The following is a 22,034-nucleotide window of genomic DNA, read 5'->3' as shown; positions in this document are numbered from 1 at the left end:
CCCACCAATATTCAATGTAACCACCAAGAACAAGTCGCAAGTTTATTTGAATATAAAATACTGGTATGAAGTACAAATTCAACATTGAAAAATGGGACAATAAAATAAATTAAAAACAGACCAACAGAGAGCATGATGGAAAAGATGAACTGTTAAAAGAAACTGATAAACAGAAACTAAGAGTCAGATTTGATTAAATGACCAAAGTAGGCTGTAATCGTTTTTAGTTTGTTGTTGAGAAAGTTCTGTTCCACCTCCACTCTTCCTCCAGGACCAGCCAGAGAGGCAATCTAAAAAAAAAACATTGACATATTACAGTGTTATAAAACATATTGAATCGTATGTCAATAAAACATGACCTGAAACTGGCAAGTCCACAAATATATTATTGCTTAAAGAACCCTAAAATGTCAAGGAGAACAAAAGGTATTGCATTGTGTGTGTGTGTGTGTGTGTGTGTGTGTGTGTGTGTGTGTCAGTCAATGTGAATGTGAGTGAGAGAGAGTCAATGGCCAAAATTTCATAGATCTTGTACATTGGCAAAGACCTTTTATTTTATTTTATTGTCTTTGCTGTAAGCCAAGTTAAAGTCATCCAGGCTCTTTACACAGACACAGGTGGCCAGTATACGGTCTACATACAGACCACAGCGTGCATGACCACAGAAGTCAGCTGACAAAACCATGAAGGGTGAAATGACATTAACATGAGCGTGCAAACACACACCTACACACACTGAAAGGAAGAAAAGGTTTAATTCACACGTTCTACTTTTTTTTGCCATTGGAAGCTGCACACCTTATTTATGGGAATTGAGGACCTCACTATGCAGTATGAACTGAGAGTAAAAAGCTCAAACATGGAATTTGCTTGTTTAACTTACAACGTAACCAATGAACAGACTAGATCCTTTTTTTGATGCAAAAAGAAAAACACTTATATTAAGGTAAATGATCCACTGTATTAGTCTGATGTAGTCAGTCATCTTCCACACTGTATTAGTCATCTAACACAGTGTAGAATATAGGCCTAACCCCTACCCACACCCTTCTAATGGCTACGCTGCACAGCTCAGACTGCTGTGATCTGACTACAGGAACTCATCCAGTTCCAGTCTTCACCTCAGAGGTGCAAAAACCACAGATACAGACACACACACACACAAACGCAACACAAACACACACACACACTGAATCAATCGGTGTGAGTGAGAGAGAGTCAATGGCCAACATTTCATAGATCTTGTACATTAGCAAAGACCTTTTTTTTTTTTTAATTGTCTTTGCTGTAAGCCGAGTTAGTCATCCAGGCCCTTTGCACAGACACAGGTGGCCAGTATACGGTCTACATACAGACCACAGCGTGCATGACCACAGAAGTCAGCTGAAAAAACCATGGAGGGTGAAATGACATTAACATGAGCGTGCAAACACACACCCACACACACACACACACACACACACACACCCACACACACACACACACATAAACAAGAGCATGGTAATAAGTGTGATGCACACACAATTCCCAGAATGCTTTCAAAATAGAGGACGTTTGTAACTTACTTGCTCCATGTCTGCATTTCGAGGGAGAAAATACACAATATTCTCAGATATCAACTTGGACAACCTGAAAATTTCAAATGTAGAGACAGTTAAGGAAAAAGACATGCGATGCTCAATCAACAAAGCCAGCGTTGCTCAATCAACAAAGCCAGCGATGCTCAATCACTAAAGCCAGCGATGCTCAATCAACAAAGCCAGCGATGCTCAATCAACAAAGCCAGCGATGCTCAATCAACAAAGCCAGCGATGCTCAATCAACAAAGCCAGCGATGCTCAATCAACAAAGCCAGCGATGCTCAATCAACAAGGGCAGCAAGAAGGACAAGAAAAGGGTTCTATTCTGAACACTGCTGACTGCATGGAACCGATGGAGTACTGAAATCTGAGAAACACATCCAATAACCCTGAACGGTGCAAAGAGAATCAAATGAAAGGATATCCGTCAGGAGACATCATGGTCTTGATGTCGAACACGTCTGCGCTGAGGTACTCTGGGCCACCCCATGGTGGACTGAGGAAGACCACGTCGGCCTTGAGGCTGGGGGCCAGCTGCATGAAGTCACCCTGCAGGAACTCGATCCGATCGGCCACCCCGTATACCTGCGCATTGTGCTGGGCCAGAGCCAGCCGGCCTCCATCAATGTCGATGGCTATCACTGAGAGAGAGAGAGAGAGAGAGAGAGAGAATATGAGCTAGGTCAGACAGTAAAACAGACTACGCTTAAAGGCTGACAATGTTGTGTGCATCATATTTATCCGTTTGAGGACTAGATGATACACAACCCAAATACACAAAAGGACCACTTGCTAAGATAATTGGTCCTGGCCTGTATAAATTGTGATCTAGATTACTTTTTCAAAGCACAGCGCTGTCAAAGTATGCTCAACTATAAAACTAAGAAAAAATAAATCATTTGAAACACTGAACCAACAGTGCTAGACATCTTACGGAAAATTTCTGCAACTATCGTGAGCCTTACCTCTTTTTCCAGTGAGGGCAAACTGAATAGCATTGCCTCCCACCCCACAGAATGCGTCGACGATCAGCTCACACTGAAAGCTGGCCTGGACCCTCACAGCGATGTGCTCGGCAATCCTCTCTGGGGTCACGGAAAACCAGCCCTCTGTCAAAGGAGAGAAAGATATTCAGTCGATGCCTCATGGCCAACGCACTCACCTAGACTCACAAAGGGTGTTGTAACTGTAGGCAGTAGTGCTCAGGGGCTCACACCAATAGGGGGCAAGCAGTTTACCAAGGCTGAAACAGTGCCGATGCGGAATTGTAACGCAAAGCATATAATGGCCACAAGGGGGCAGTGTACCTCTGCGATCCCATTTGCCACAGAGCGACCAAAGCAATTACCTCATCTGCTTGACACTATCCCCCTGGCTCCTCCCCAGTTTTTAGGTACTGTACATTGCGTCAGTATTTTGACACAGTGAAGATTGCCACCGGTGGTGTCTGGACTGATTTTTTCCCTTTCCCCTTGTCTACTTAGATGAACCAATTAAAAGTCTGTATTTTGCATTGCAAAAAAGTATGACATTTCAGTCTTAATAAATGTAATGTTATGCATACTAACACTTAAAGTCAGAACATCTGGGCATGCAAAATGAAAACATAAAACATTTCCAGCTCAGTTTCTACACTGCGACTTCTTTTTCCAGTCTTTTTGGAGGTTTAATAGACCATATCCTCCTCTCCTCTGTGGAGATCAGCGCCATCTGCTTTAGGCTACAGCAACACATTTGACGTTTTCACGCCTCCTGCATTTCCCTCTCCGTCGAGAATAAAACACCTGCCCAAGTAACGCTCACTGGGCAGGAACCAAAATGTATAGTAATTCAGCCTCCAGTTTGGTCGCACCGCTTCAATCCAGCACAGCGCCAATGTTAAAATGATACCCAGAAGAAGAACGTTATCAATGTTCATCCTTGTGATAAATCACAGCTCTTAAAATCAAATTTCACCAATGCCCTGTGAATTGCACTCCCTAAAAAATATGTAGATGGATAAATGTGGTAATAGATGAGTGTCAAACCCGACTTGGTAAGGGTCCAGTGTTAAAATACTATTACTGGAGTTCTGTTATCTGTGTGAAATCATTTCTCAAGCCCCAAAGATATCAGCGAGGTTAGCTCTCTATGAGCAAAAATATGACAAGCTGTTGTCTGAGAGTAGAGATGTTATTACCACTGTAGAGGTGTCAACCTCGTCCGCCCCTCTGCACTACTGCCTGTTGGGCTGTCCACTCGTCTGCCCCTCTTAAAGAGTCTTTTCAGACTTTTAGCTAACTATGGTTAGCCTTAGATAATAAGAAACGTGAATTTCCTTCTGTGTTATTTTTCAGTTGTTCAATGTTACTTTGTGATTGATATTTCAGAGGAAGAAACAAACACATATTTGAAAGAATGTTTCAGGGTGACTCTGGACAAGTCGCAGTCCGTTTGACATTCCAATCATCTCCCAGCCGTAATATTACTCCTAGTTATGCACTCACTCCTTTTTAGCTCCAGAGACAAAATCATTTGCATTATGTACCTTGGTACTTTCCATGTGGCAAAGCAGCCATTCTATATTACAAGGCAATATTCCTGATTGAGCATGAGTTACCCCTAGCCTGGTGTGTAGATATTACTGCACTCAGGCTGTCTGCTTCCTCATGTAACTGATGTAAAAGTCAGAGGGTCTCATGGTTATAAAATGGCTGTTTAAAGCTACTCATGCAGCACGGTCAGCACTGCTCAGAAATGTAACTGTGTGCCTTCTCTCATTACACCACTCCTACACACTGGGAAAAACAGCGGTGAAAGAAAAATGAAAAGAGGGAGAGAGAGAGAGAGAGAGAGAAAGAGCATCCTCTGACCATGAAAACGACTAGCATCTCTGTTGGTATGAATAAGTGAGTAGTTATGAAGGCTCAGATCTCTCGTTTTCAAACAGAATTTCAAATGCTCTGAGAATGACTTATACTGTGAGAGAGAGATAGAGACAGAAAAATATATAAAAACAAATTAGGCTTAACATGGAAGAGAATCCAGACAGTTATTCCTGGGAAAATATTTCATGGTACTGATTTGCAGACACATCAGGGTATCTGTGTGATTTGTAGATACATTTCACATGCCCTAATCTCTTACAAATAAGCAAAGCCTAAATAAATGATCCAAACAATGATCTTACATTATTACTCATATTATTATTAGATTATTTATAAGGCTTCATCCTCTCTGCATATAGATTGTGACAGAAAACTGACTACCAACTATATACACCACTCAGCCTTTCAGTTGAGTCAAAAACACAATTAAGTTGTTTTTTTGAATACAATGAATACAAACAAATGCCTGTACAAGAAAAGACAACACAGGAGACAGAAAACCAATGTTGCACATTTACAGTATTACTGCAGGACGTCAACCAAGACCGCTCAGCTATCTGACAAGAACAAAGTGTTGTGCACTTCATTTTTTTTTACTAACCTGAAAAATGTGTATTAGAACTTTTGTTTCTGAATATGAACAAGGTCTAGGTCAAAGTTAAGTAGAGAAGTGAAGTATCAAATGACATTTATCAAAAAAACATCTTGGACCACTAGAATAGATAATCTTCATCCAGGCCTAATGTGAAATTAACTTGTTAGTAGTTTTTAGCAGTATCTATTAGTAGCAAATTTGTTAGCTTAAAATGAGCCCTTCCTATCTACACAGGGAGCAGGCCCTTGTTCACGGAGTCTGTCATGTTGCACCGCCATGTTTCTACAGTAGCAAAGAATGGACAAACCAAAACACTGGTCGAGATGGGGCTTTTCACATTGTTATGGCATTTGGCCACCATAGGTACTCGCACACGCTTGTAAAGGAAAGGGTATTCATCTGGTTGCAATCCAGCAACCTCACCACTAGATGCCACTAGAAACTACACACTGTGCCTTTAAAATCATCAGAGAACAGCTCCACAGAGGGCAGTGTATGACCCCCTACCTCCACTGCATCAGAGAAGAAAAGAAGCAAGAACGCCGAAAAACATCTTCCAGAAAGGAGACGCTGACTCCAGTGGGAATGTGCTGTCATGCAAGGCCGAAAGAGCGAGCGTTCACTGATGTCAGCACATTTCTCCCCCACAGACAGCAAGACAGGACACACACACACACACACACACACACACACACACACACACACACACACACACACACACACACACACACACACACACACACAACGCATGGGGCCGCCTCGCTCTGACAACAACATTATGTTGTGCTTCTCCCTTTCGGAAACGGCACCATTTACATTTACCCTGACGTACCCTTCAGTGTTCTGTACACAGGTACGTGTTGTTTTGGTCAAATTGAATATAAAAAAAATATTCATCAATATATAGCTGACATCTTGCGGAGAGGATTCTGAACACAATATGTCAGCTATTTATTTTCCCATTTTTACTCCTTTTATCTAAAACTTCAGCAGTAATGTCAACAGGGTCAAGGAAGTAACCCGTACATGACAACGCAGAACATTTACCACTGGTGGACCACAGCACAACAAGACCGAAGACTGCAATTAACCGAATTCTGCCTTTCTTAGAAGGTTAACTGCACTATGAAGCTTTTCTCTTCAAGGTAAAACCATGTTAGCAGGGTAATTTCACTGCATTTACTGCGGTGTAGGAAACCCCTATTAAAACTGCTATGTAGACCAAAATAAGCACACAAAAGATGAGAACAGCTTGTGGTATAACATCTTGTAGGGAACGACATAGTCGCAAGCTTTAAAATGACAGCATCAACTTAAGCTGCATGTTCCCCTTTTTGTCATCACCAAAACCACTCCCCAAATCTTTTTTAGAATCCAGAATTTTCAGAAGACGGTTTTGAGATGATCTCTTTAGGGTAGAAAAACTCGTGGCTCCCTAGTTAAAAAGCTGGTGCCACTGAGCTAGGCCATGGTGTTCGTGCAATACCAAGGCAGGAGATGACTCACCGTGGTCCAGCTTGATGCCTTCATCAAACCTGGCGAACAGCCTGTAGCGCTGAGCCCAGTACTTGGCTAGTTCAGGTTCTGCTGCAATCTCAGGAGGCATGTCAGCATCTGCTCGTCTTTTCCGCGCCTTCCTCTTTTTCTTTTTATTAGGCTTCACTTTGTGTGCTGTGGAAATAAAGGTCAAGGTGGTGAAAAATACAAAGCACACATGAACACAAAAATACAGAGAAAATCCATCTTGGATTAATTTTGTTTGGATGTATATGGGTAGGTGTCCTCTCAAGACTCCAAGGACTTGAACAGTCATTCAATGGGAAACACTATTTGCTAGGCAGGCTGCTGCAGATTGAGTTCCTATCTTGAGGGCACCCCTGACAAGCAAAAAAGGATGCCAGGATCTCTCCAGAAACCCTGGTAACCCTAGATGGCTGGTCCACCTCATTCTGGCCTTGCCAAGCTCTCAAACAGTGTAGCATTTCAGAGCAAGGTGAAACTTACCACCGCCATGAGTGCCCCAATCTTCATCAATGTTGGCAGCCGGATCAGGGAGCAGGTAATCTGGGATGTCCAGGCTGTAGAACTCTCTCATAGGCTGGGCATTCTCATCTCTCTGCATCCTGCCTTCAACCAGCCCCGCCGCCTCCTCCCCCTCCCCCTCCTCCTCCTCCTCTGCCGCCTCCTCCTCCTCCTCCTCCTCCTGTTCTGGTTCACTGAAGTTCTGAATGGTCTTGTGAAGATGTGGGTCAGAGGGGCTGTCTTCCAGCCTTGAGCTGGGGGCGTTGTGCTGTTGCTCTTCCCCAGGATGTTGAGCCGGAGGGGGGCAGGGGGCAGGATGCTGCTGGAGCTCCTCGGGTAGAGCTTCAGGTTTTGAGGAAACTCTGTTATCTTCTTCGGTTCCACTCTGAACTAGTTTTAAGAAGTTCTGAACCTGAAACATAATTTGTGTGAGAGAGAGAGAGAGAGAGAGAGAGAGAGAGAGAGAGAGAGAGAGAGCGAGAGCGAGAGCGAGAAGCTTAATATTGCTCTCACAAAAATTCAACATGAGAATGAATGAGAGAAAGGATCATAACGGTTCATGTTTCTAGATAATAGCTTTCCCGGGAAACTTTTCTTACACCAGAAGATTAATTTGATGCCCATGTTCTACACAAGTCCTACACAGACGCAATTTGATTTCACTTAGTAGAATCACTTCTTAGTATTAAACCCCAGGCAAACACCTGACAAATATGAAAAGTATGTTAGTAACAAATGTGTGATCAATCTTTACCTAAAATGTTTTAATAAATCTCCCCCCGGGAAAGGTAGCATCCATTTACCATCATGCATCACTGATTAGACAAGGTGGCCTTTCATTATTTTTGTACTCCTCTGGTGTGAATAATGAGTTTAAGAAGACCAGGACGCTGGCTTTACATTCTGACAGCTCTCACCGGTGTAGCCAAGGTGTTTTGAGAAACAAAGTGTCTCTGGGACTCTGGGGTCGGGAATCAATAACTTCAACACGCCCGATTGTGTTAACCAATCACAACAGACTGTTAGAGATGGGCATCCCTGTCAGCCAATTATTTTATTTTTATTTTTAAGTGCACCCCACATTGAAATAGCACTGGGTTTTGCAGTAAATAACTAAATCTGTTGGAAGTTTGCAAGAAATGCTGACATCGCCTCCAGCAGCTTAAAGCACTGGTGTGTTTGCACAATCATGTCTGATATTTTGTAAGGTGATCACTCTCCCCATTCAATGGAGCAGTGCGTGGAGCAGAAGCAGTGGGACAGGCTGTGGGAGGGAGAGTGGGAGAGCAGCTGTGTGAGTAGAGACAGTTGTCTCTTCTCCCACTCCACAACCCATCCACTGTTCTCCTGGCCACACACAGGCCTTAACGTCTCTGACGCTCGAGCTGTCTTCAAGGCAGCCCCATGGGCTACTGTTTGACGTACTGTTTCAATATTGTGTACAACACTGACACATTATGTCATCTAAATTTGACAAACGCTCTTACACACAAACAGACACATGTGGGCAATTAGACCTGTGAGTTACAAACCAAATGTTGTTGATGACAGGTGAGACAAAGTTCAGACAGTTCCAACAAAAAGCTCAACTAACATTCTGCTTGAATATTCTGTTCTGACTATCATGACAGCGCAACCAAACACTTGCACTCTCAAATCGAACTGAATCGAAAAACATAAAAGAAACTCTAACCTTGAACCTGCAAATTTAACTGGTTGTTGTACTCTTTAATATAAATACAACGAACACAATAAACAAAAAAACTTAAAAACAATAATAAAAACAGTCATCATTTAAATAATTTAGCATCAGGACTTACTTTATGCAAGGCCTTGCTCCTGGAGGGTGGGCTCGCCTCTCCAGCCTCGGGGAAGAAGGTGTGCTTGGTGATCTTACAGGCTGCTTTCTTCCTCCTGGGTTGCTTCTTGCTTCCCTCTGTCTTCCAGCCTGCATGGCCTTCCTGGCCTCGTTTGAACTTCAGCACACTATCAAACCTAATTCACAGAGAGAGAGAGAGAGTGGTGGGAAGAGAGAGAGAGAGAGAGAGAGATAGTGGTGGGAAGAGAGAGAGAGTGGTGGGAAGAGAGAGAGAGAGAGAGAGAGAGAGAGAGAGAGTGGTGGGAAGAGAGAGAGAGAGAGAGAGAGTGAGAGACTAAAGAAAGGCTGCAGGGTAGAGCCATTATTCCCAAAGCCTGCCACATGGAATCCCATAATCCCAAATACTCATGGCGGGGAGGGAAAGTGTGTGTGTCGTTCCTCTGCTGGTTGGCGTTACCTGTGCTCTGCGCTGCGTTTCAGACCCAGCAGGGCCCAGGCCTCCTCGGCTGTCTCGGGGGGGTTCTCCTCCACGTCCAGCTCATGGCTGTGGGAGGATGACTATCAGATTACCAGGCTGAGACAAACACACACGGCTATACAACTCACATCAAAGAACTCACTATTGAAGTGTATGGATGTAGAAAAGTGAAGAAGGTCATGTGCGTGAGTAAATCAAAAAAACTCTTCCTCAATGAGGCAATTGAGCATCACAGAAATGCACCTAGATAATTAGCACAGTGCAACATCAAGAAAAATCTTATGAAACGACTTTATGAGGGGACGCCTTCTCTCCTGCTAACCAACCTCCTCTTCAGTTTGGCAGATTTGCTCTCTGGAGGATCATCATCATCATCACCGTCTCCATCCTCACCGTTTGGTGGATGTGGCGCTCGCGGTGCTGGGTGGTTCGATGAATGACTCGAGTGTCCTTGGTGGTCTGCAACAGCACAGCGTGTTCTTTAGTTAACATTAGTCTCCATCTTACCAGTGCAACATACATTGAGACCGTTTAAAAAAAAAAAAAATTACAATGGAATGGAAGCATGGACCGTGAGAAGCTGGTCTGTATTGCAAAGCATCAGGTTTCACAAACAGAAGGAAAATGTATACCAATTCATGAGGTTGCCATCTTTGCCTTACAAACACATGCTCACAATCTACCCCCCCGCCACACACACACACACACACACACACACTCATGAAAAATCCATGGGTCTCTCTCTCTCTCGTTCAAAGGCAGACATTGTTTGATGTGAAGCATAAACTATGCTGACAGAACCAAGCTTGACTGGAAGGGGGGAAAAAAACACACCCTTGTGTGTTCTACTTGATTGCTTATAACCAGGTAATACTACACATGTCACTGGTGGCTACTGATTATAACCTGCTTATAACCAGGTAATACTACACATGTCACTGGTGGCTACTGATTATTGTCAGAAGTACTGACGTCTTGACGGCTTCTCTCAAAGGACTTCCAAATAGAACGGTCTCAACTGATGTTTTTATGTTTTTATGAATCTGTATAAATGAATCAGTAAATTATAAATAACATAAACACTGTGAAAATGTGACTCTGTGCAATGCACTGGAAGAATACCAATTACACAAGCATTTATGAAGACTATGGATGCAATATTAATGTCATAACACCACAAAAACACTTTAGATGACTATATATGTCAAGATGATGACTTCCATCAATTCTGTAGCAAAAATATTTCACCCTGTCCTGAATTTGTAATAAATAAATAACAAAGGGAACAAACTTTGGCTGTAAATCAAGTCCATGGCTCAAAGACCTGTATCCTTCAGAGCACCAATTCCCATCAACTGTCTGTACACTTCAGACTTAAGAGCCCGGCGAGGAAAAATGACCAGTCTAAATAGGACACTAGGCCACCACATATGGCACAGAGACAATGAGTTATCAGCAGAGCTCCATCCACCTCCGATGGAAAAACACAGACTACACACAGACTTCATATTAGATGGCTGCAAACAGCTTAGGCTATGTAGGAGAAGGCACACTCCACCAAGTGAACCTCACAATTTTTCCATTACGAAGCAGTTGGCATCCAGTAAGAACGACATCAGTAAAAATCTTTTAACGATAAAATCGAGCATGTAACTAACTTACTGGTTATGCATTAGCGCACAGTATTCTATGAAACAATTTTCAAAAACACCCTCTTCAGTTTTTTTTTCCATTCACATAGGATTCGGTTTGGTCATATGACTTATTTTAGTTGTTATATACGTTATGATAACATTCAGTACTAGAAACCTACCTCTACTATCTTTTGCAGTAGTCCAGGAAGGTTCTAAAAGTTAACCTGTTATAGATTTAGACATGTAAAGAGACTAACAGCCAACAGATTCTCCACTGACTAAAGCTAGCTAACTGATGGATCTCTGCTCTATATTTGGCAAGATGCTGCTGTGGAGGCAGTCACATTTAGATGCATTTTATGACCTTGAGCTCCACGGTGAGGAGCCTTGGCGGCTATCAACAAGTGGATTTACCTCCCCTTTAAATGACTATCAAAAGTAATTTGAGAAGGTTAAAACTATTAAAAATCTCCAAAAGAGTGCAGCTTAGATTTTTCTCTCATGGATGCTTTTGTGGAGGACACCACATCTGTACTCACCTGTTGCCTCAGGACCGCCACTGCTTGATACAGACTGGCTCTTGTCATCACCCCTGTCCTTGGCGCACTCTTCTCCCGAGGGCATCCCACCCTGTCTGACATCCCAGCCCGTCTGTCCCACCTGTAAGCTCAGCCCCCCCACCAGCTGTGTCACATCTCCCATACCTAGATCTCCCTGCTCTAAACCACTGTTACAAGTGTCCCCAGTGTCCTGGCCTAAAGGCTCCGGCCCTTCAATCGCGGCCTCTGCTTCTGCTAGCTGCTCTACATCCAGTGGAGGTTCACTGTCAGAAGGCACAGCGCTGCAGGAGTCCTCCCCGGCAGTCCATCCCTGAGCGGCCCAGTAGCAGAACTGTTCCCAGTAGTAGAGGTAGGTCTGGCTGGTGTGTAGCTCCCACTCCTCCATCGTTTCGGGGCAGTCCCAGGGGCCAACTGCTGGGGAGCCATTGCTCTCTGGGTGCGTCTCCAGCCAGCTCTGCCAGAGCAGGCCCTCCCCCTGCCCAGCCCAGTACTTCTCCCAGGCTTCCAGGTTCACTGGACTCTCAGACTCTTCGGGAGCATCAGAGAGAGCACGGGTCTCAAGACGATCCTCAACACAGAGTTTGGGGTCCTCGGGTTCAGACTGGACATCAGAGAGCACTTCTGGCTGGCTGGCAGGCATTGACTTCCGAACATGTTTTCTCCCCTGAAATGCAAGGTATTCAAACAATTTCTCTTTAGCATGCACCATTTATAAACATCCACAATACAGAAATGTCCATGAATGGAAAAAATAAGTCCATGAAAGAGCCTAGGCCTGGCTATATTGATGAGTGTGTCAATCTATAAGAAATTAAATTAAAAAAATTAGAAAAGACTCCAAAGCTGTCTTGAAAACTTACTTTTCCTTTCTTAGCAGGACAGGTCCCAAACTCAACTGGAAGTCCCATGCTTGCCATAAGTTTGCTCTCCTCGTCCATTTCATTGCTTTCCTCACCCTCTGAGAAATCCTCATGGTCGGATGACTCTCCATCATAATCCTCAGGGACTGGAAGAATAATAATGCAGAAAAAAATCTTAGCTCTTCGACACGTTTGAATAAAACTGGTTAATTACAAGTAATCTACTAAATGGGTCAATGACGTGCCATACTGATTTTGGCTTCCAGTGAAAATTTCTATCACATACTTGTACAAAAATAAGTTTTTTATTGTATATATTCATTAATCATACATCATTCTCCCTCATCACTATTCATATTTGTGTGAAAAATACAAAATTGGTAGACTTTTACACCATTAAAGAGTGAAATGTCATGCGGTAAAACGGAAGCCAGTTTTTTTTTTTAAAGACAACTGCTTTTAAAATGACTAAAAAGGTTTAAAATTCATCAACTTTCGTCTTTGGCATAATTTTAAATATGTACAGAATAGCCCTTCAAAATATTGATAGGATATATCTTGAAGAAATACCATTCATATCTAAATCACTTTGTTCCGCAAAGACAGATTTCCCTCAATGTCATGTGGTAAAACTAAATTTGGAAGCCATTTTGTACTTTAGAAATATGACTCATATCATGTGACCTGTGATGACATCACTCAGAGGACCCCTGAGGACAACTACAGTTGGAGGTAAGTTCAAAATGTGCTCCTATATTTAAGTTATTATCACCTTTTCCAGGTGACATACAAAGTGTCACAGATTTGAGCGTCATGCGGTCAAACGTCAAAAAAGTGTTGATAACGTTAAAAATGTAAAACATTTTGATTTACACATGAAATTTAAAGTTTATAGGTCAAGGTCAAGTAAAGTGTGGTGAATAGGTAGCCATGCAACTGCCTGTTAGGAATGAAAATGATTCAATCCGTCATGCGGACAAACAAAAAATGTCATGAAAATGTCATGTGGACAAACGTTTTTCCATATGACATACTGTTTTACCACATGACAGAGAATATTTTAAACTGAATTATCTTTTTCTTTCCTAAATATTTTAATACTTTGTGAAGCTTGTACAATTGTTCTTAATTACTTTTAACATATTTAATACATTTTTGTATATTTTAAACATTATTTCACATTTTTACAGATGCCTCTTTCCAGTAAAGAGAGGGGTGCACGTTTCCGTGCAAAGATCAGGGCAGATCCTGCTGCTAGAGAGTAACTGTGAAAGTATATGATGGTAGTATATGATGTCAGTCAGTTATATCAGTACAGACTGCATTCTCTTTAAACCTGAATTGTAGTCTTTATCATCAACACTAGTATAAAGATAAAGTGTCTTCAATGACTTACAGACAATAAAGATATGAATAACTGAACTATTAATGACTATATTTTATTCACATATCAGATTAATCGTTTTGTTATTATTCTTGCAGGTATCGACAGATAAAGCAAGCTGGAAAGAGTGGTTATAACGATGATCAGCCATGGTGGGAGGGTGACGGCTTGGCAGCAGGGCGGTGATTGATTGGGGGGTACCAGATTACCATTTCAGAAGATGTTGTTGTTTTTAATCATTGTTCAAGTGATAGATTACAATGAGAGGGCAGATTGGAGTGAAGTGTGTTTTTCTATGAGAAAATGAATTCTGAGTTTTAGACCTGTTCATAAGGTTTTGATAATAAGCTGAAACATTTTTAGCTGACTGTTGTGTTCGAAATCAAATTGTAAATCATTTTTACCAAATAAGAATGTCATTGTTCTTTTTAATCTGACTGTAGTGATGAAAATTAACATTTTAAATCAGATTTACCAGATAAACTGTTTACTATTATTGTGCTTTTTAAGTTGTTTTAAGTGATGGAAATAAATCCTTAAATCTGATTTATCAGTTCATATTTCACATAAGAACACAAGCCAAAAATGTATTCAAATGTTACAAGACTGCTGCAAAAAAGGTTTTTAATGTCATTAAAAGGTTCACTTTAACAGCCCTGACTATCTTTGGCATTTTTCAGAAGTAGCCAACTTCAACTTGTTAGCACAACTGCATTAGACCATAACGCATGAGTCTATGTCATGCGGTAAAACAAAATATGTCATGCGGTAAAACGCTTAATTTTGAAATAAATATACAAAATATTCTATTAAGTGAAATTGTGAATGAACACAATGAAGAAGAGCTAATAAAATCTAAAGGTATTCCTGACTTTAAAGCACTTTTGCCTCTCTAATTGAAAAAAGATGTAACAAATGTTGACAGATGACATGCTGCTGTCTTTAAAGACAAAATATCAAATATTTAAAATTCTAGTGTTGACATTCTGCAACTGGGTATAGCATCTGTGTAGATCAATAATTACATTTTGATTGTTTGTAACAGAGCCATTAACATTAATTTTAATATTATACTGAAAATAAATTAGTTTTACCGCATGACATTTTTAAGGGGTGTATACAGGTAAATGCATTAAAATGTCATATATTGTCGTCTTTTGCGAGGGGCACTAACAGAAATAAAAAATACACATGTGGATTCACACAGGAAAAGCTAAACCTGACTTATAACTATACATTTTTTTTTTTACTGTTTGGAAACTCAAAAACGGCACTGACCCAAATATGCACAATACATATTTGGACATACATGCATACCATCACCACGCAGCTTGGAGATATTTGAACACATACCTTTAAATGCATCGTCAATCAAGGCCTCTTGGAGAGACTTGGCATCTGAACGGTACAATTCTCGGTCACTGAAAGCAGGACAAGAAATCAACATAAGGATGGAGTCAACAGCATTAACCGTTGCAAGTTAGTCACATAAGATGCCTTACTTCTACAGCTCAGATCAAGGAATGGGGGTTTTGCAAGACAAAAAAATCAACTTACTTTACAAACGCTCTTGAGCATAAACAATGTATAGACTTGAGCTCCTGGGAATCATGGTGGAAGAATATGTCAGCTACTGCCACTACATTCCATTTTCTACAGTAAATCATGCTGCAACACCTGAAAGTCTAATCCAGAATCGGTGACTTGACGAGCAACACATTCATAAAAGAGGAGGTTGACTGAGACCCTGTATTCACCAAAACACCAATACTCCTGCCTCATTCAGATAACAAAGATTGTGTAAAGATGTTGGGCATCACTAACTTAAGCAAACGTTCATTCTACTTTCTAACCCAGTTATTTCTTCACATGCAACGCCAAGAGACGGAAGTTGCGTATTTCATAATAGATGCGTCTGTTTCCTGTTTGTGTCACATGCATAGAGAACCGGCTAATAAACCAGGAAAATAGGAGAAAATTGACGTTAACGTTGACGTTGACTGTCTAATAAACGGAGAACGACTTCGCCACGACAGCAATATGTATGTACATTCTATACAAAGATAGTCATATGTACGTGCTGCTCTGACTGTCACATAGATATGAACGTTATTATGATGGCATATTGATCTCCACCTTTTCATGGATAAGGCACTCCTGCACAAATGTTTCCATAGCTATGTTATGCTAGCTTGCTTGAAAGATTCCTTTCAGTGTTTTTGGGTTAGGTAACTGTTGGCTAGCGTTAGAAGTGGGGAATTATATCGGATGACAGGTACCTAGGCTAGTTATCTACTAATGTTAACAAGTACGAAATGCGATTGGTAGCTAGTTAATTTGCAACACACGACTGGCTGTAAGAAACTCACCAATGTCCCTGAAAATGAAATCACCAAGCGATCATTATAACACACATGTTGCTTATATGCAATTGTTGGTTTGTCCTTACGTAAGTTACTATATCTTACATTAACATACACTTGGGTGTTATTTTGCACACGTCTAATATTTGGCTCAGTCTGTCTTTTAAAATACCAGGTATGCCTTCCGCTAAAATACATTCTGACCTTTTGCATCACTGCCGGTCTCAAGGTGCTTTTGGAACTGAATATTATCCCATGTCTGTCCTTTAAGGGTCGAGGTGTGAGACTGGCATGTATTGTCCAACAATACGGTCACTCCGGAAAAGGTTTGTTAACCAGATGTTTATTCTCAATTAAACCTGTTCACTTTCCATTCAAATTTGAATTTGGTATTAAACGCGTACTTAAAGGTGTTGTGTAGTTGGCTGCTTATTGAATTCCTCAGGTCATATTGGCTTAATAAGGGGCCGATCACACAGGACGCGACTTTTATAAGCGCAGTCGCATCGAAAGCGCGTTGGCAAGATGCTCCTATTGAAAAGCGCCTATGCGCCTGTGGAGTGGTGCCTACAGTTAGCTAGCATGCTAGCCTATTTGTTTTAAAGGCATTTATAAAAGGCATAGTGTAGAGACGGCCAATTGGTTGCTCACGCAGGTCCACGCATGTGTCCGCCGTATAGAATTCGAATAATTCTTACATCTGGAGTTGTACAATTCCTCATAGTTATAAACTGCTAAAATGTGCGCCTCCGCGCCTTGCGCTTAAAGTTGAGAATATTTTAACTTTTAGGCGCGCCTTTAAACCGCCAGAAAGGCGCGAGGCGCGGCGTTTAAAAGGCGCACATGAAAGGCGCGCCGTACCATAGGAAAACAATGGTTTTGCTAGCGACGCGCTTTTAAAAGTCGCGTCCTGTGTGATCGGCCCCTAAGGAATGAAACATCCGCTTATAATGTTAAATAACCAATAATAATAATAATGCATTAACCAATAAATATAAATAATACATCCTGCGTTTTTATATTAAAAATGCGCTCCAACCCAAAACTCACCAATGACGTTGATTTTAACTTTTGCAGTTTGGGCTGACTTACACTTATCAAGCCTGTTTGGCCAGCATGTTTCCTGTTTAATACTAGTATAAACGAAATCAGTGGTGCGGACTGTACTGTAGCTAGAGCCCTTTTAGTGGTCAGTAGCTTGGTAGTAGTGTGGAAGTAGCTTACCTGTCATTCCAGTATAGCCTGGTGCCATAAAACCAGATCGCTCGTTCCTGGCAACCACAAGAGTCCTCGGGTGGTGCGAATGCAGACCATTTTGGAAAGATGCTCATGTCCTCACAATTCCCAAGACTGTGGATTTAGGTATAGCCTACATTTGTTTGTGTTTTAGCAGTGGTGGTCCGTCAGGGCCTTCAAGGCCTTCTCTGCTGGCCTAAACATCATCAGAAAATAAATGTAATAAAATACATTTAATTTTAATATTTTCTTTTCATAAATATGTATTCAATTATTCCCCATAGTCCATTATCTTCATTTCATAGCTTCCAGCGTTGTTAATTTATGTTAGAGCTTTCATCCAATCATATTTCAGCTATCATGTGTTGCCACGCTCCGAGAAACCTTCCCCGAGAACAGAATTCTTCCCTGAGGCCTTCAGAATTCACATTGAAGGCCCGTGTACATCTGATTGGTTTTCACAACTGGCTGTTTCAGTTCATTTAAGTTGAATGAACTGAAACAGACAGTTGTGACAACCAATCAGATTTCGAGTTGGCGACACTGGGCCTTCTAGAAGGCCCGGAAGATTTCTTTCCTCGCGTTGAACGTGACACGTAAACGTCCTTTGATTGGATACTGAGGCAGACCGGTGCAGTGCTTCAGTGCTCAGTTTAGCTGGCTAATGCGAAAACGACGTACATCGGTTTCAATGCTTATTATGCTAGTTGTTTCAATTGGTAAGACTAAATATAATTACTTTAACCAACTCAAATAAACTAGTTTACACCAACTTGATAATTCCAGTTTTTGATACAATTACAACGCCATTTTCAAGACGGAACTTTCAAGAAAAACTGGATATCGTGAGGATGGAAAGTTTAATGAAACTGCTTTGCAGGTGGGACAATGTGATGTTTTGTGGACAAACTTGTTTAAGCTCACATAGGCTACTTTCGGTGGACTTAATAAAACTTTGTAGACTAATCCCTGAAAATCGCCTTTTATTTTTAAGTTGTGACAGTAATATCCAAGCGATCATATAACTGAGAGTTTACTACTCTTAATGTATTGTTAATACGGGTGTATTGATTTTAAATGCTCCGGAAATATTAATAAAGTCTGTTGTACTCAACTATGTTAAGGTGATGCAATGCTCACTTATACTGCCTTTCTGTATAAATATAATGGTTCGAGAGCCATGGCGTCATAATGATGGTATTAGGAGGTGGATTCACTCAGTTTAACATCGTGTAGGACATCGCTGAAGGCCCAGTCGTGAAATGCACGGACCGCCACTGTGTTTTAGTCTGGTAGTAATAGAGTAGGAAAGAAAAAAAATCCTCCATGATGTCTGTGTTGCCCAGTTATGCACTGCAAGGGCTTTAAATTATGTGTGCAGACTGTGCACCCTAGGGTTAAACCCAAATATGAGTAAGCTTGCAGGTTGATTAACAGTGGTGAGATCATACCAACTGAATTTCTTTTTCTTGTATTTCACTCATCTCTCAGAGGGTTTAATTGAGAATACACCAACTGAAATACTTTTTGTTGATGTTGTCTCATCTTTGAAAGAGATAGTCCACAATTAATGGTTATTTGAATATGAAATATTCTTAGTCAAAACTTTCAGTAACAAATTATATTGTGTATTTTATTGCTATGTGTTCCAAGTGTCATAAATTCATTGGTTTTCGAAATCCAAACTCTGTTGACTCTTATTTGACACCATCGCTCAGCAGATGGTCTGCAGAAAACACTTTTACACCTTACCTCATTGTGAAATTTCAGGGCTGCCCGGTGGCAGATGGTAATCTTGCTCAACCCAGCATCTCGGGATCTATCGGGAGCGGCTAACCGTGAAGCAGCATGTCCAATGGGAACGAATCCTGCCTGTTAGGGAATGGCTCCATCGGCTTCATATCGTGTATGATTTGCATCTGGGAGGAGTGGACTGGGCTGGGACACCTGGAGGACTACCTCAGCTACCTGGAGTACCTGGTGTGGGTGTTCACGCCTCTGGCCATCGTCTTCATCTTACCGTTCCTCATCGTCATCCTCGTGTATATCTCCATACTCATCCTGCATATATACAAGCGCAAGATCCAACTCAGGGAGGCCTATTCCAACAACCTGTGGGATGGCGCAAGAAAAACCCTGGCAACTCTGTGGGATGGACACGGAGCCATATGGCATGGTATTTACTGTGTGTGTGAGTGTGTGTGTGTGTGTGTGTGTGTGTGTGTGTGTGTGTGTGTGTGTGTGTGTGTGTGTGTGTGTGTGTGTGTGTGTGTGTGTGTGTGTGTGTGTACCCTCATGATAACAGGACATGTTTACATGCGTTGTGGTATGTAGTAACCATATTATACCATATATGTACTGTTTACAATCCTATAACGGTCAACAGATCACTGAGCTTCCTTATACATTTCTGAATGACTAACAATTGTATTGATGGCATCTGTATGTTTGATCCCTCCAGGTTATGAGATACATGGATTAGAAAAGATTCCAGATGAAGGGCCTGCCCTAATAGTCTACTACCACGGCGCTATTCCCATTGATTATTATTACTTCCTGGCCAATTTAATCATTCAGAAGGGACGGACCTGTCATTCCGTGGCAGATCACTTCTTGTTCAAGGTTCCTGGTAAGTTTCAAATGTCTGTCTTCTTAGAGAGTGTTGGGGATGAAATTCCATTACATACGTGGTCCTCATAAGACATTATTTTTCATGCATTTGTCCCAAAATTCACTTGAACCACTTTCTTGTGTAGTACTTTTAACCAGCATTTGCCATTATTTGCTGTTGTTATCATTGCCATTACTGAGTATACATATTAGTGGAGGACACTACTTAAACTTTTGGATTAATCAATTTCTAAGAAAGAATGCACAGCAATAATGCATAATAGTGAGACTAGTTGAATCGATCTAGTGTGCCTGATTAAGTGTCATCTTTATTGTTTTGTCGCTACATAAATAAAGCTGTCAAAGTGGCAAATTTAATTTAAGTGTGCATCATACACAGAAACTTAATAAGAGGCAGGAGCAGTTTATGTTTGGGGAAGAGAAGAACCACCTTCTCGTATGGCTTTTCCATATCTACTCAAAGATTTCCACACCGTGTGTTTATGTGTGTGTGTGTGTGTGTGTGTGTGTGTGTGTGTGTGTGTGTGTGCGTTTGTATGTGTGTCATTGCTTTCAGGCTTCAAGTTGCTGCTGGAGGTGTTCAGCGTGATCCACGGGCCGCAGGAGGAGTGTGTGAAGGCCCTGCGCAATGGCCACCTACTGGGCATCTCCCCTGGAGGCGTGCGGGAGGCGCTCCTCAGTGACGAGACCTACCCCCTGATTTGGGGCAAGCGCAAGGGTTTCGCTCAAGTGGCCATTGACTCCAAAGTGGTAGGTGAAGTTCTCTACCCGTATGATTTTACCATTTTTTTTTTTTAAATCTGTATTTAGTTTTTTCATTCCTGCTCTTGTTTTTGTCTCTGCAGCCAATAATTCCTATGTTTACACAGAATGTACGAGAAGGATTTCGCTCTCTAGGAACACTAAGTGAGTCAATTATCTTGCTGTCAACCCTGTTGTCTTTCTTCAGTACAAATACATGGATATTTTAATCTTTTTAATGTGTGTTTCAGGATTTTTCAGATGGTTATATGAAAGATTTCGCTTCCCATGCGCTCCTGTCTATGGAGGTTTCCCAGTGAAATTCCGCACCTTCCTCGGTGACCCAATTCCATATGACCCCAGACTGACCGCGGCAGAGTTGGCCGAAAAGGCGAGTGGCTTTCCCTTATTTGTTGAAATGAATATGAATCAGTAACTGCTTGTGTTATGAACATTTTTGAACATTTATGTCTTGCAGGTGCAAGAAGCTGTGCAAGCACTTATAGATCAGCACCAGAAAATCCCGGGTAATATCCTTCGAGCTCTTTTAGAGCGATTCCACAAACGGACGAAAGAAGCCTAGTCACTTTCTATGTATCAGATCAATGTTAATTCAGTACTAAGAGTGGACATCGTTACTAAGGATGATAAATTACTGATATGGCACAGGAGCCCCAACGTGTAGCTGTCTGTGCGTCACAAACCCACATATCTAATAAGATGTGTCTACAGACCACAATAACTGATTCTATTTGTCACATGTAGTGAAATTGAGCCTCTGCTTTTGACCCATCCTCTACCCGAGCAATAAGCACAAACACACACACTCTAGGACCAGGGGCCATCAGCAGTGCCCTGCCTGGGGAGCAGTTGAGGGGTTAGGTGGGCTTAGGTGGGGGGCACTTCAGCCGTGGATGTTGAAGGAGGGGAAAGTGCTCTTTATCCACTCAAACAGACAGACCAGGGGATCAACTCTGGCGACCTTTCGGTCACGAGCCAGCTTTTCTAACCTTTAGGGCCACGGCTGCCCCGAGTCTAGTGTGCAATGTGCATGGCATAAGTAATTTAAGTAATCGTGTGTGTGTGTGTGTGTGTGTGTGTGTGTGTGTGTGTGTTCATTTGGAGATCAGTCTTTAATTTATTTGCACACTGTGATTTGTTCAGGACCACTGCCAAATCAGTTTATTTTGTGAAGAGCCTTATGTAAATTTTATAAATGTCCAACTTCAAAAAAAGAAGTCAGTGTTTTTTTAATGGGTCTGTC

The 22,034-nt window shown here is 41.6% G+C and overlaps 2 protein-coding genes across 2 annotated transcripts; one reads left to right on the top strand and one right to left on the bottom strand.

Annotated features, from left to right (window-relative positions):
* Positions 1-69: 69 nt before the first annotated feature.
* Positions 70-15,556, bottom strand: tgs1 (trimethylguanosine synthase 1). The gene is made up of 13 exons (XM_080837287.1): positions 15,357-15,556; positions 15,153-15,220; positions 12,416-12,561; positions 11,535-12,219; positions 9,688-9,820; positions 9,341-9,427; positions 8,885-9,059; positions 7,047-7,476; positions 6,549-6,713; positions 2,546-2,689; positions 1,990-2,221; positions 1,566-1,629; positions 70-290 (listed from the first exon to the last, which is right to left on the bottom strand). Exons 1-13 carry the CDS (start codon positions 15,464-15,466, stop codon positions 177-179), a joined length of 2,553 nt encoding a protein of 850 aa, XP_080693413.1. The 5' UTR covers positions 15,467-15,556; the 3' UTR covers positions 70-176.
* An 892-nt stretch (positions 15,557-16,448) lies between these two features.
* Positions 16,449-21,620, top strand: tmem68 (transmembrane protein 68). The gene is made up of 7 exons (XM_080837288.1): positions 16,449-16,488; positions 19,169-19,574; positions 19,860-20,027; positions 20,586-20,779; positions 20,875-20,935; positions 21,022-21,161; positions 21,249-21,620. Exons 2-7 carry the CDS (start codon positions 19,247-19,249, stop codon positions 21,351-21,353), a joined length of 996 nt encoding a protein of 331 aa, XP_080693414.1. The 5' UTR covers positions 16,449-16,488; positions 19,169-19,246; the 3' UTR covers positions 21,354-21,620.
* Positions 21,621-22,034: the final 414 nt, after the last annotated feature.

This window comes from Sprattus sprattus (genome assembly GCF_963457725.1).
Source record: "Sprattus sprattus genome assembly, chromosome: 4".
Classification (NCBI taxonomy): Eukaryota; Metazoa; Chordata; class Actinopteri; order Clupeiformes; family Clupeidae; genus Sprattus; species Sprattus sprattus.
Note: the sequence above shows the minus strand (reverse complement) of the source record. Positions and strands in the feature narration are given on the sequence as shown.

Coding starts and splice junctions, on each gene's coding strand:
- tgs1 (XM_080837287.1), bottom strand. CDS start 15,466: ATGATTTACTGTAGAAAATGGAATGTAGTGGCAGTAGCTGACATATTC. Junction 15,221..15,356: donor TGCTCAAGAGCGTTTGTAAA/GTAAGTTGATTT, acceptor TCCTGCTTTCAG/TGACCGAGAATTGTACCGTT. Junction 1,630..1,989: donor GACGGATATCCTTTCATTTG/ATTCTCTTTGCA, acceptor TGAAATTTTCAG/GTTGTCCAAGTTGATATCTG.
- tmem68 (XM_080837288.1), top strand. CDS start 19,247: ATGTCCAATGGGAACGAATCCTGCCTGTTAGGGAATGGCTCCATCGGC. Junction 19,575..19,859: donor ACACGGAGCCATATGGCATG/GTATTTACTGTG, acceptor TGATCCCTCCAG/GTTATGAGATACATGGATTA. Junction 20,936..21,021: donor TCGCTCTCTAGGAACACTAA/GTGAGTCAATTA, acceptor TGTGTGTTTCAG/GATTTTTCAGATGGTTATAT.